Source organism: Filicampus tigris, chromosome 2, assembly GCF_054856515.1.
Source record: "Filicampus tigris isolate MCC_2025a chromosome 2, RoL_Ftig_1.0, whole genome shotgun sequence".
Taxonomy (NCBI): domain Eukaryota; kingdom Metazoa; phylum Chordata; class Actinopteri; order Syngnathiformes; family Syngnathidae; genus Filicampus; species Filicampus tigris.
In genome coordinates, this window is record NC_141218.1 from 7,726,399 (window position 1) to 7,740,172 (window position 13,774).

The window sequence follows — 13,774 nt, forward strand, 5'->3', positions numbered from 1 at the left end:
TTGTGGTTTTCGTTGTCGCACTGCTTTCAGTAATTGTACGTGGACGTCAAGTATTTTTCCCCCTCTAATCAAATTTTAGTCTCTCTTTGTTGACACGTCAATCTCTCCAGGGCCAGCATCAATGTAACGACAACTAGATTAGCAGTGGTACTCTTCGACCAATCAGATTCTCATATTTGCCTCACAGGGCCAGAGCGCTGACCCTCGATGACGTCAGCATTTTTCCATCCTCTTGATTGGTTGGTCTGATCAAAACAAGTTAGACTAGCAGAACGCATCTGTAGCGCACTCCTGATGGCACTTTCCATCCTTTCGGAGTCGTGTATGCCTGCAGCGCTCATTCCAAGGCGGCACTTTTAATTCATTTTTCACGAGAGGCGAAAGGGGCGGGGGGGTTGACTCGCTGATTTTTGAATTTGAATCGCGAAGCCCTCTTCTCCTCACTGAAGTCAAGGCAACGCGTAATCGAGCCCAAGATAACAGAGAAGCTCCTCTCGTGCACTTCGCGATGCCGCTCAAGACTGTTGTCGCTTATTAATCGCCATGGCAACGGCATTGGAGCTACTTTTTGCACCGCCCCCACCCTTCACATTCACGCACACACACACGGTGACAGATTACGGTTCCATTCACATTCTCACTGCAGCCCCGGACTATTATTGGACGCGACGCAGCGGTGACAGGCAGTCATCGCTGCTTAGATTTTTGTCTTTGCGAGTGTTGGTGTTGGAAAGGGAACTCGCCAGTAAGTCAAACAAACTCAAGTGAGTGATTTGCGGACGATGAGGCAGGCGTCACCTTGGCCGCCTGCGTGAATCCGCTTTGCCCTCGCGTGTGCGTGGTTGCGAGCTGTGAAACAGGTGAAAAAAGCTCAAGGTGTCTTCAAGCCACAGCAGATGGGAATTCAAATGTTATTGGAGCGTATGCTTCATGACTCATTCATGCTCCGTATACGTGTGTGTGTGTGTATGTGTGTGTGTCCTGCTCCTGCTAGCCGTGTAGGTACTTGCACTTGTCACCCCGAGGGGCTTATATCAACACAATTACACACCCGCCATGGCACAGAACAGCAAAGACAAAGAGACGTGCGCACACACGCATGCGCACTAGTTTCCACTCATCTGCTACAAACTCAGGTTGTGACTTCCCATTGAGTTAGTATCACTTGGCCCACCGCAAAATCATGCTTCAAACTGTTTAACGTCACTCCCAGATGACGTGTACTTTCAAACTAAACGTGAGACAAGGAGAATTACACCTTTAAACAACCATGTAGCATTTACGGAATGCTAATGCTAACACATCACCCTTTAAAGCTCAAGTCAACCCAAACATTTTTTGAAAGAATATGTTCTATGCAGGCCCACTAGTTGAAACACAGCATTCTGATTAATATTGCGTTTGTGGAATATGACTTAAGCAACAAAATCCACCCATTCTTAGCCATCTCTGGGGGCGGCCATTTCGTAATTTCTGTCGACTGAAAATGACATCACAAATGCTCAGGTAACGACCAATCACGGCTCGGCTTCAGAAAACAGGTGAGCCGTTATTGGTCGTTGTTCATATTTATATTAATCATATTGCCTTGTTTCAACTAGTGGGCCTGCATAGAACATATTCTTGAAAAAAATGTTTGGGTTGACTTCCTCTTCAAGCAATTGATATTTGAACACAAACGATCGAACGAACGAGACACTCAATAGAACACCCGTGTTAGTCATATATTCTTTATCCTCGATACTGTGCAGGCATCTGTAGACAGTATGTCCGTCTTATACTGCCCCCCAGGTGGCCAAGACAAACAGCAGCACAACGTACATTCAGTTGATGCAAAGTGACCAAAAAAAAAAATCGTTTTAATTGTAGATCATGATGTCATTATGTTTTGTAAATACAATATATAGAGAGTGCAATATTTCTCATGAAACATTTGTTAACAGTAGACAAGAACGGATTAAAGGTTTTTCCATACATTTCAATGAGAAAAGATAATACATTTGATGATATGTTTATAATACAAATGCAAAGTTTTACAAGGGAGTCTGCATGTGTTTTTTTGAGAGGATGCATCCTATTTGTGTGTGTGTGTGTTGAGACAAAGTCAAACCTCCAAATGTGCACAGCAGCGTGACTCACCTGCTCTGCCCAGCACACACTCGGTGTGTGTGTGTGTGTGTGTGTGTGTGCGTGTGTGCGCGTGTGCACGCGTGCAGTGCAGCAACCCTTTTGTGCGCTGCTTTTCGGCTGCGCTTTACTCGCTCTTTTTTCTTTTTGATCTATTTCTTCGCCCCCGTGAATCCGTCTGTTTAAATAGCGTAAATGACTCGTGTGGGCCAACAGAACGAGTGAAAGCCACGCACACACACATGCACGTGCGCACACACACACACAAATTGTGAGGTGAGCTTGTCTTGTTGTCGTTTGCGACCTTTGAGCGCTATGCTGCACGCCAGTATGGATCCGCACATGCTCATTGGTGTGCTTGTGTGTGTGTGTGTGTGTGTGTGTGTGTGTGTGAACCTGTCCGGGTATCGTTTTTTTTTGTTTGTGTGTTTTTTGTTATGCGTGTGATTATGACTTTGAGCGTGTTTCCATTTGTGTGCGTCTGTATGTTTTTTGTATGTTTTGTGTGCGCGCTGATTGTACTGTATAACCTCATCTATTAGCTCAGTGTTGCTCGGCGCAAATGGATCCTGATCAATATCGGAGTTCCAGCAACAGATCAATTGTGATTTCGTGGCTCGTTAACTGGAAGGACTTCCCCAAATGGAAGGCGGAGCGGCTCACAATGAATCAAGTGGACAGGCCACATCCGATCGATGACGCTATGGACGGACGGTAGGAGCTTGGAGATCTCGTTTGATCGGCAAATCGTGTTTAGCTGCAGTGTAAACATGCAGATAGATAATAGAATAGTCGCGGGCAGGCATATATTCTTTATCATCCATGACAAGTGATGAGAACAACTTACTGAGTCCATAAGTAGAAGAGCAAGTCTGTTCTTCTTGGTTTGTGTCTGCATGACTGCACCATACTGCCTCCCGGTGGCCAAGGTGGGCACAGCCGAAGGAGCAGCACAAAGAATTGGATTGCAGCATTAAATCATGATGCGCAAACTGCATCACGCTTTACATTGTATTGAACTGTGTTATTGCTATATCATTTTAGAAAATGCAACATTATAAAGTGCTGTTTTGGTAAAATTGCTTTTTTTGTGAGAAGAACAGATTAATGGCATTTCCATTTCAATTCAATGGGGAAAGGTGATTCGAGATACGAACGTGGTCACAGGACTGATGAAACACGTATCTCAAGGCATCATCGTAATGTGGATTTTTGCCTTTGGCAATGATTGAGGCTTCACTTTTGGAGCAGGACCCTCTTGGGACATTTGGCAGTTGATGAGCGTGTCTCGTTCCCGCATGCGGACGCTTACGCTCTCGATCTCGTCCCGTCTGTGGCCACTATCTTTGAGCCCAGCGTAGGTCTAGCGCATTTTGGGACGATGTAAAGATAGTGGCTGCGAATTGGGCACTTTGAGACCGCCTTCCACCACTTGCACATCTGTGTGACGCAATCCCCCGCCCTCACCCCGCCCCCCCCCCCCTTCGGAACCTTTGAGAATAAGTGAGAGTGTGATCCAAAGGCAGAGATGAATGTCCCAGTCGGTTCCTTGGTCACGCTCTGGTGCCTGCTGACAAGCACACAAAGCCAACGAATGCTGGCCATGTTGTTATCTGCAGCCGCCGTGCTTCGGGTGATGCAGGAGGCGTCGGTCCCAACAAAAGAAGTCACCGGCCTTTCAAAGGTGTAAGATGATTAGAGGCCAGATTGCTCTTATTTATGGCCCCGGCGTTATTGTGTTAGTTACATGCAAACTACTTGAGAGATGAATCGTAATTGGGAGATTTTTCCATCCAGTAAACTCTCATCCAGGGAAGATGGCTTGTTGGGGGATTTGCATTTTGCATATATTACTCCGCCCTGAAAGGATGAAGTCACACTTTTCAAAATGTGCAATATCAAAATCTTTTTTTTTTTTTTTTGATACAAGCTGTCGATTGGATGTCGTTGTTTTTTTCATTTTTTGCTTTGACCTGCGAGCGCAATCTTGCAATACGAGCACTGTATGGTGGCGGTGACTCAACTTGCTTCACAACAAGCGGCTGTTGAGCAGATAGAATGAGTGAACAATTCTTCAGAAAAGAGGCTTCAAGATGTTTATGCAATGCGAAACCCCTGAGGCACGCGGCCTAATTAGCATCCACTGTATGTAACGCAACAACATATCGTCGCTGCTCCATTTTTTTCATTTTTCTCATTTTTACATGGATGGTGTTTGCACATTTGAACATTTAAAAAGTTTCCAAAATTGCCGATAGCGTGTTTTCACAAGGCAGCGACGATATGTTTATTTTTGTAGACGGATAATGTAACAGTACTCATAGGCATATATCCTTTATCCTCCGTGAAGAATGACTGATATTAAAGAAGAGTTGACCTTCCGCGCGTCACATGACGCGTGGATCAACACGCCACGCTCAGTCTTGCATGCGTGTTGTGCGTGACCTGTGGCTGTTTGTACATGACACACACACACGAACACGCACACCCAGTCTGCTGATGACTCAACTACAAACAAAATGTAAACTTGAACGCTCTATAGTCCACAAAAGCCAAACGTGCGCCGTGCAAACTGACGTACGCGCAAGCGCACGGCTCCATTGACTTGTTGGATGGGAAGTGTTTTGTAACGGCTGAAAGTGAACGGGCCACTCTTTTTTTGATGCTGACTTTTTTTTTTGCACTGCGTCAAACTTGTGACATTTCCGCTACGTGCTCTAGCATGTCGGGTCACATGTTTGTGCATGCGCGCCGATGTCCTTCCTGGGCAGGCGTAGTGATGCGTGCGTACTGGAGTGCCGTCGGCCCGGCTGCTTTTCCTTCCGCTGGGCTGCCTTTGAAGGGCCAGGCCGACTCAGCGGCCTCCCCTAACCGGCTCGGACAGCTCGGGATATCGCCGGCCCACTCGGGAACTGTCACGGCGGCCCTCCGATCTGGCTAATTACGCGTCGCATCATGAACGTCTCTGAGCCACACTCGACTCGTTTTGAATATCTGAGTTTCCTGCTAGGCTTTGATCAGGAGTCTGACTTTTGTTTTGTTTTTCTTATTGATGGAAGCCAGGAGATGCACTAGTAACGTTATGTCGTATTAGTAAAGTTCCACTACCATATGACATTTCTGTGCACTAATAGAACAACTACATGTTGCAGATGAGACAAAACTATTATAATTTTAAACTGCTGCGACTCGCCAGTGATACTAGCAGGGGCGGAGCCATGGGTGGGCCTGGGTGTGCACAGGCCCACCCAGTGAGATTTATGAAAAAATATATACTTTTAATTTTTTTGTAAATGATTATTAAATTATTGGCACTCTTCTTTTTTTGGGAGGGGGTGGCAGTGTCATTTTTGCTTTATCTCATTCACTGCCATTGATGAATTTACTTTCTTACTGTCTTTTCACAGCCACTCAATACCAGGAACTTATTTCTATTTTTTTCAAACATTAGGGTAAAAGAGGGTTTGAAAATGTCTGGCAGTGAATGAGAAAAATCTAAAAAAAAAAAAAAAGTTTGATGAAAATGTCACACTTTTTAACATATTATTATGTTGACTGTAACAAAATATCCCAAAATGGATGGATGAATGTTACAAGACATCACAAGATCACTTTTGGACTCTTCTCCCTTCTGTCCTCTGGTCTTTTATCTATTTCATGAATAATAATAAATACATTTGTTTTAATTTTATTTATTTATTACTTTAGTGGAGCAAATCCAGCCGGTCTTTGTCCTCCCAGGTGGTAGGAAAGCGCCGAATAAAAATAGCAGACAGTCAAACGTTGGCATCCTCGTGGTCTTTTACGCCTTTTCAAGAGGAAACAAGCAAAGCCAAGATGCAGCCAATCAAGATTCATTGAACCCTCGGACAGCATTTGCCATTGGCGGTGTGCATATGTGCCTGCGCGTGCGTGTGTGTGGGGACTCATGGTGTCAAACGAGGCAGAAGAGCAAAGTGCAGCTGATGTGATATGACTCAGCAAGCACGGTCAATGAAGGGCTCCAAACTGGAGTGTGATGACGAATGCTGTTTTTACACTTTTTAAGCAAGACACATACATGACTTTTGCTCCCCAGCTTTCATTTCCCTCCACGCTTTCTTAATTCGGCCTACACCTGCTCCATCCAATTCTAAACTCTCCCGAAATAGAAAAAAGGAGAGCCACGCTCTTTTTTTGGACACCGTTATTGTAGTCAAGCCAGATTTGTATTGGGTGATCGCAAGTAAGAATTGAAGAGCTTCTCACAGCCAAGCAGACGTGTTATTTCTTGCTCTCTGTCGCATATTGTGGCCACAGATTGGCGTGCAGATTTTGACGGCAATAAGGTCGAGTGGACGTGTGAAAAGAGAGCGAGCGAGTGCGAGGGTGCGTGAGGAGGATTTGGAGAGGGAATTATTATGGAGAGGCGGCGGAAATGTGAAGTGAGTGTGAGTGCGCGTCGGCGGGGCCGCAGGACCGGACTTAGTTGATCGTGGGCGGGGGGGGGGATGACGAGGAAGATGAGGAGGAAGGTGGCCCATTCAAACTATATCTGGTGCGCGATTGCTTTGTCCTTTGTGGGACACACACCCCGTGGACAAAAGTATGGGGCCGCACCTCTTAATGAGTTCATAAATCAAACGAGGCTCGGAGTAGGACGGAGGCCCTCGACTGTACAGTGTGCCCTTTGTCATTCTGTTCAAAATATGCGGGGGCAATTATGTCATATGATGGGATGGTTAGTAGGCTTTAACGTATGGATTGTATAAGAAGAAAGGGACAAGAGGTCTCTTTTGCTACTAGTCTGTAAACAAAAACATTGCGGCTCAGCTTATGGTTAATTATGAGTGTTTTGACAGCAGAATCACAACAAAAGGTTGTTTCATTTGAAATGTCGTTAAAGCGGAAGTCAACCCAAACATATTTTTTTGCAAGCCCACTAGTTGAAACAGGGCATTCTGATAAATATTGCATTTGTGGAATAAGTGTTAATGCACTCGTTTTTAGCCATCTCTGGGGGCGGCCATTTTGTCACTTCTGTCGACTGAAAATGACATCACAACTGCTCACAACGACCAATCACGGCTCAGATTCAGAAAACAGGTCAGCCGTGATTGGTCGTTGTGATGTCATTTTTAGTCGACAGAAAACAAAATGGCCGCCCCCAGAGATGGCTAAAAACGAGTGCATTTTGCTGCTTAATTTATATTCCACAAACGCAAAATTAATCAGAATGTGTTTCAATTAGTGTGCCTGCTGGTAACATAGTCTTGAAAAAATATATGTTTGGGTTGACTTGCACTTTAAATCACCACCTGATTACACAATAATTTATTCCGTATGAAGTGAAAACCAAGGCCCGTAGCCAACTGTGAGTACACATTGACGCCCTTGCATTGTTCTACGTGCCCCCCCCCCCCCCCCCCCCCCCCGAGGGCAAGCCTCACTCTCCCGTGGCCTGTGATGAGAACATGTTTGACACCCCTGCGCTCGCATGTACATTATGTCCATGTTCTGTGTGTGGGCTCGCAATGCCTACGTGGAAGTTGCTGTCAGGGCGACTTGACCTTACGTGATAGAGCCAAGACAAGGTCAACTACTCCCTGCTAGTGTCACCACACATGACTAAGTGCCTTTGTGTGAGCGTGCGTGCCACCATTCTCTCTCCAGTCCAGGTCGTATTAACGTATAGCTCAAACTTGTTTCAATTGAAAGATAAGAAATAACGCAGAGCCGCAAAGGTTGATACAGGGTCGCCTTTGTCTTTATTGTCTGCTGTTTTTGTCCCCCTCCTTCCAGGTTGGGAACGCCTCTCTTGGCATCTTGTAAGTCCAGTTGGAAGTGGTGCGGAACCGTCAGAATGCCCCCGTCTGCTTCCTACCTGTCCTCCTCCTCCTCCTCCTCCTCCTCCTCTCTTCTCTTGTGGGCCGCCTCACTTGTGCTCCTGTCCTGCGCCGGATGCGTCCATGCGCATTCACCTGAGACGAACTGCTCCGCCCGGGGGGACCCATGTCAGGATGGTGGGTCTGAAATAGGCATTTTTCCCCCCATTTTTTATGAGTTGTCTGTGTTTGGCATGCAACAACTGGAGTTGTTAAACCGCCTTTGGTTTGATCCATATGGAATTGATCAGAATCCTTCATGTACTGTTGCCCAGCTCATTCTGATCGATTATTTACAAAATGAGTGCAGGAGAGATTATGAGACATCGTATTACATTCTTCCAGCATCACATTTGCTTCCTTCATGCAACGTTTTTTTCCTCATTTAGGTGTGCTGCTTCCTGTGTGGAACCCCCAAAACCCGTCAGTGGGGGACAAAGTGGCTCGGGCCATTGTGTACTTTGTAGCTCTCGTCTATATGTTCCTGGGCATGAGCATCATCGCGGACCGATTCATGTCCTCCATAGAGGTAGGCGCTTCTCAGCTGGAGACTGTGTGCGTAATAGTTGGTTTCACGCTATGTGTCCCCTCCCACTTCAGGTCATAACATCCCAGGAAAAAGAGATAACCATCAAGAGGCCCAACGGCGAGACCACCACTGCCACAGTCAGGATTTGGAACGAGACGGTTTCCAATCTGACCCTCATGGCCTTAGGCTCCAGCGCCCCTGAGATCCTGCTGTCCGTCATCGAGGTGGGTCCCGAAGAATGAGACCGGCACCAAGCGGGACTTTTGAGCCTCACCCACGGCCACAGTCGGTCTGCGGTGGGAAATTGGGCAAAAGCATGCTTGATGCTCATTTTCATGGCCGTAGACGACAGCGGACTGGCCGTAGGGATTGTTGGTGCTGCACATTCTACATGTCTTGTGATAAATAAAAAAAAAAAGTAGTCTGCTGCATAGTAAGCAGGACAAATGGGTGATGCTGCACGATCATTGTACACGTGGCGTTCCTCAGGAGTCATGCGCAAGTACTCTGCACTTACTATTTATTCGGCCCCCAAGACTGATGTACGTTTCACTTTTGTCATGCATACTGATGCCTCCTTGCCAATTTGCATAGGCTAACCGGGGGGGATTCAGTCAATTTTACTGGTGCAAACCTGTGCTTTCTCTGCAGGTGTGCGGTCACAACTTCTCCGCGGGCGCTCTGGGCCCGAGCACCATCGTGGGTAGCGCCGCCTTTAACATGTTCGTCATCATCGCGCTGTGCGTCTACGTGGTGCCTGACGGCGAGACGCGCAAGATCAAACACTTGCGGGTATTCTTCGTTACGGCCGCCTGGAGCATTTTCGCCTACATTTGGTTGTACCTCATCCTCAGCGTCTTTACCCCAGGGGAGGTGGAGGTGAGGCACCAGAATCCATGTATCCAAAATCCCAAAATGAATATGTGACTTGATTCTCTTATTTGTTTTTTTAACTTTTTAAAAATGTGCCTTATTTTAATATTTTAATTTTAAAAACAGAAATAATTTGGTAATGCGGATTGCTTACGTTACATTAGCTTCTTAGCTGCCACAATAAGTCCGGGTCGCGACCATATCCCTTTAAATGATCGATCAATCAAGTTATTTTCATTCTTTCTTTTGTCTTGCTTGACTGGCTGCTAACTAGCTAACGTATCGTCACCAATGCTCGTTATCGCTATTGCCACACAAATTTGTTTTTGCCCTAACCAATCAATCAAAAGACTGGAAATGCTGATCGAATATGAAATCGGATTCGTGAAACATATAGTTACATAACATATACAGCGGTAACATATAGTTCAAGGTGCATGTGCCAGCACGACTGAGGGTGAACTGGGAAGATTAGAGTGACGTGGCAACACACAGATGCTGCAATCTGATTGGACAAAATCAATCAAAAATCTGACATCCACATAGATCTACTGCAAGCAATTGAGCCAAGAGAACTGCCACCAAATACCAGAGAACAGATTGTTGGGAATGAATTAATTCACATTTTAGGATTTATTATAAACGGCAAACCCTGATTGGCCACCACGGAGGAAAATAGAAAAGACTTGCTTTCAAATGGTTTGCTTGTTTTTTTTTTCTTCTAGGTATGGGAGGCAGTGCTGACCTTCCTCTTCTTCCCCCTCTGCGTGGTTCAGGCCTGGGTGGCCGACCGCCGCCTCCTCTTGTACAAGTACACTCGTAAGCGTTACCGCGCCGACAAGCACCGAGGCGTCATCATTGAGACGGAAGGGGGGCCGGGTTTGGGCATGGGCGGGGCGCTGGACCAGGGCGGCTTCACCAAAATGGACATGCTGGAGCTGGACGGCCAGATGGCGCTCAACTGCCACGGCGCCTTGGACGGCGGACTGACGGATGAGGGCGTGGCCAAGGACGAGGAGGACGAGGCCCGGCGGGACATGGCCAGAACGCTGAAGGAGCTCAAGCAGCGCCACCCCGATAAAGACATGGAGCAGCTCATTGAGATGGCCAACTATCAGGTCATTCTGGAAATAATGAGTCCCCACTGTAAGGGGTCCCAAACAATTCTCGAACCCATGTTCCAAACCTGTGGTCTCTCTCAATCAGGTTTTGATGCAGCAGCAGAAGAGCCGAGCGTTCTACCGAATCCAAGCCACCAGGATGATGATCGGAGCCGGAAACATCCTCAAGAAGCATGCTGCCGACCAGGCTCGCAAGGTCGGCGGCGTACCACCTGACCGCTCACTCCCCCCCCCCCCCCCCCCCCCCAGCCCCAAAAATGATGTACTCATTGAGTTTTCCCCACAGGTGGTGAGCAGCCACGAGACCCAAGCTCAGGAAGACGACCCGCACACCGTCAGGCTGGAGTTTCAGCCCGCTTTGTACCAGTGCTTCGAGAACTGCGGCTCCCTCAACCTGACCGTCTCCAGGCACGGGGGGGACGCTGGAGTTACCGTCAAGGTGAGCCAACGATGACAGATGTCCAAACGCGTGCGGGTTTGTGAAGCTCAACCCCCGCCGCCTCCCGCCTCACCACGTCGTACTTCCTCCCGCCTCCAGGTGGACTACCGCACCGAGGACGGCACGGCCAACGCCGGCTCCGACTACGAGTTTGCCGAGGGCACGCTTCTGTTCAAGCCGGGCGAGACCCTCAAAGGTAGACAATGGAATTTTTTTTCTTTTTAATCCCCCCTGGCGGGAGTCCGACATTTGGAAATTCTGTTGGCAGAAATCACGGTGGGGGTGATCGATGACGACATCTTCGAGGAGGACGAGTACTTCTACGTGCACCTGAGCAACCCCCGGTTGGTGGGCTACCCCGAGATTAGCACCTCCCCCCTTGACGCCGGCTCCGCCCCCAAAGCCGTGCTGGGAGACAACCACACGGCCACGGTGACCATTTACGATGACGACCACGCTGGTAAGGTGTCGCTTCGGCACATCAGCCAATCACAGGGCATGTATAGAAAAATAAGTTTTCACATCAACTAACTTGTATGTTTTTAGAATGTGGGAGGAATCATTGTGACTTGGTCCATGAGTTTCCAAACTTTTTGGGTCCAGAAACGCATTTAGAGGGAAAACATTAAAATCATTAACAAATTTATATTTTCATTTTCAACAAAGAGCGAAGAAAGTCATATTTTAACTAGTGCATTTCAAGTATTCATTTTTTTCTCGTAATAATGCGCCTTTTATTTTGGAAAACGAGAGCTTGATTCTCTAAAATGATTCAAAGTGTGGTAGGAATACCACTAGCAGTACATAGGCGCCCTCTAGTGGTATGTGAAAGAATCACTTAATTAAAAATACAAATAAAAATGTCCAACATTATTACAATCAAACATTAGAGTGAAGCTTGTCTCTAAGCTTCCAGAAAGTTGAAACTTTTTTTCTCCATATCCAGGAGAGTGCACTTTTATTTGACTGTTGAGAAAATTAAAATAAATTTGCATTTCACCTTTAAGAACTTGATGCAACATGTTACAGTCGTATTGGACATTTGAATTGGCCTAATGCTAAGGTCATCATGCTAAAAATCATTGATTTATGTCTATTTTATCCCAATGTACTTTTTTAAATGAATCCATCCATTATCTCCCGCTTATCCGAAGTCGGGTCGCGGAGGCAGCAGCTTCAGCAGGGAAGCCCAGACTTCCCTCTCCCCAGCAACATCCTCCAGCTCTTCCGGAAGGATCCCAAGGCGTTCCCAGGCAAGCCGGGAGACATAGTCTCTCCAGCGTGTTCTGGGTCGTCCTCGGGGTCTCCTGCCGGTGGGACATGCCCGGAACACCTCACCAGGGAGGCGTCCAGGAGGCATCCTAATCAGATGCCCGAGCCACCTCAACTGGCTCCTCTCGACGCGGAGGAGCAGCGGCTCGACTCTGAGTCCCTCCCGGATGGCCGAACTTCTCACCCTATCTCTAAGGGAGAGCCCAGACACCCTGCGAAGGAAACCCATTTCGGCCGCTTGTATCCGAGATCTTGTTCTTTCGGTCATGACCCACAGCTCATGACCATAGGTGAGAGTAGGAACGTAGATCGACCGGTAAATTGAGAGCTTCGCCTTTCGGCTAAGCTCCTTCTTCACCACGACAGACCGATACAGGGTCCGCATCACAGCAGACGCTGCACCGATCCGCCTGTCGATCTCCCGTTCCATCTTACCCTCACTCGTGAACAAGACCCCAAGATACTTGAACTCCTCCACTTGGGGCAGAATCTCATCCCCGACCTGGAGAGGGCACGCCACCCTTTTCCGACTGAGGACCATGGTCTCAGATTTGGAGGTGCTGATCTTCATTCCGACCGTTTCACACTCGGCTGCGAACCGCTCCAGCGAGAGTTGGAGATCGCGGCTTGAAGAAGCCAACAGTACTACATCATCTGCAAAAAGCAGAGATGCAATACTGAGGCCACCAAACCGGACCCCCTCGACACCTCGGCTGCGCCTAGAAATTCTGTCCATAAAGGTTATGAACAGAATCGGTGACAAAGGGCAGCCTTGGCGGAGTCCAACGCCCACAGGAAACGAATCCGACTTACTGCCGGCAATTCGGACCAAACTCTGGCATCGGTGGTACAGGGACCGGACAGCCCTTATCAGGGGGCTCGGTACCCCGTACTCCCGAAGCACCCCCCACAGAACTCCCCGAGGGACACGGTCGAACGCCTTCTCCAAGTCCACAAAACACATGTAGACCGGTTGGGCAAACTCCCATGCACCCTCGAGGACCCTGCTGAGGGTGTAGAGCTGGTCCACTGTTCCACGGCCAGGACGAAAACCACATTGCTCCTCCTGAATCCGGGATTCGACCTTCCGACGGACCCTCCTCTCCAGCACCCCTGAATAGACCTTGCCGGGGAGGCTGAGGAGTGTGATCCCTCTGTAATTGGAGCACACCCTCCGGTCCCCCTTCTTAAAAAGGGGGACCACCACCCCGGTCTGCCAATCCAGAGGCACTGTCCCCGATGTCCACGCGATGTTGAAGAGACGTGTCAACCATGACAGCCCCTCAACATCCAGAGCCTTTATGAACTCCGGGCGGATCTCATCCACCCCCGGGGCTCTGCCACCGAGGAGCTTTTTGACTACCTCGGTGACTTCAACCCCAGAGATAGGAGAGCCCACCTCAGAGTCTCCAGGCTCTGCTTCCTCAGTGGAAGGCGTGTCGGTGGAATTGAGGAGGTCTTCGAAGTACTCTCCCCACCGACCCACAACGTCCCGAGTTGAGGTCAGCAGCACCCCATCTCCACTATAAACAGTGTTAATGGTGCACTG

At 48.1% G+C, this 13,774-nt stretch overlaps 1 protein-coding gene across 7 annotated transcripts in view; it reads left to right on the plus strand.

Moving 5' to 3' along the window:
* Positions 1 to 13,774, plus strand: part of LOC147151199 (sodium/calcium exchanger 1-like) — a 44,967-nt gene that overhangs the window by 16,802 nt on the left and 14,391 nt on the right. For 4 of the 7 annotated variants that reach the window (XM_086013014.1, XM_086013033.1, XM_086012997.1 and 1 more), the window contains 9 exons: positions 7,909 to 8,129; positions 8,381 to 8,520; positions 8,592 to 8,744; positions 9,172 to 9,399; positions 10,119 to 10,511; positions 10,600 to 10,710; positions 10,801 to 10,953; positions 11,053 to 11,149; positions 11,222 to 11,413. In XM_086013014.1, coding sequence (XP_085869140.1) covers positions 7,970 to 8,129; positions 8,381 to 8,520; positions 8,592 to 8,744; positions 9,172 to 9,399; positions 10,119 to 10,511; positions 10,600 to 10,710; positions 10,801 to 10,953; positions 11,053 to 11,149; positions 11,222 to 11,413 — 1,627 coding nt within the window. In that variant the 5' untranslated portion in view covers positions 7,909 to 7,969. Of the gene's footprint in view, positions 1 to 608; positions 746 to 2,669; positions 2,842 to 7,908; positions 8,130 to 8,380; positions 8,521 to 8,591; positions 8,745 to 9,171; positions 9,400 to 10,118; positions 10,512 to 10,599; positions 10,711 to 10,800; positions 10,954 to 11,052; positions 11,150 to 11,221; positions 11,414 to 13,774 lie in introns of those variants that run through there. The other 3 variants (XM_086012981.1, XM_086012988.1, XM_086013023.1) reach the window with 3 other exon arrangements.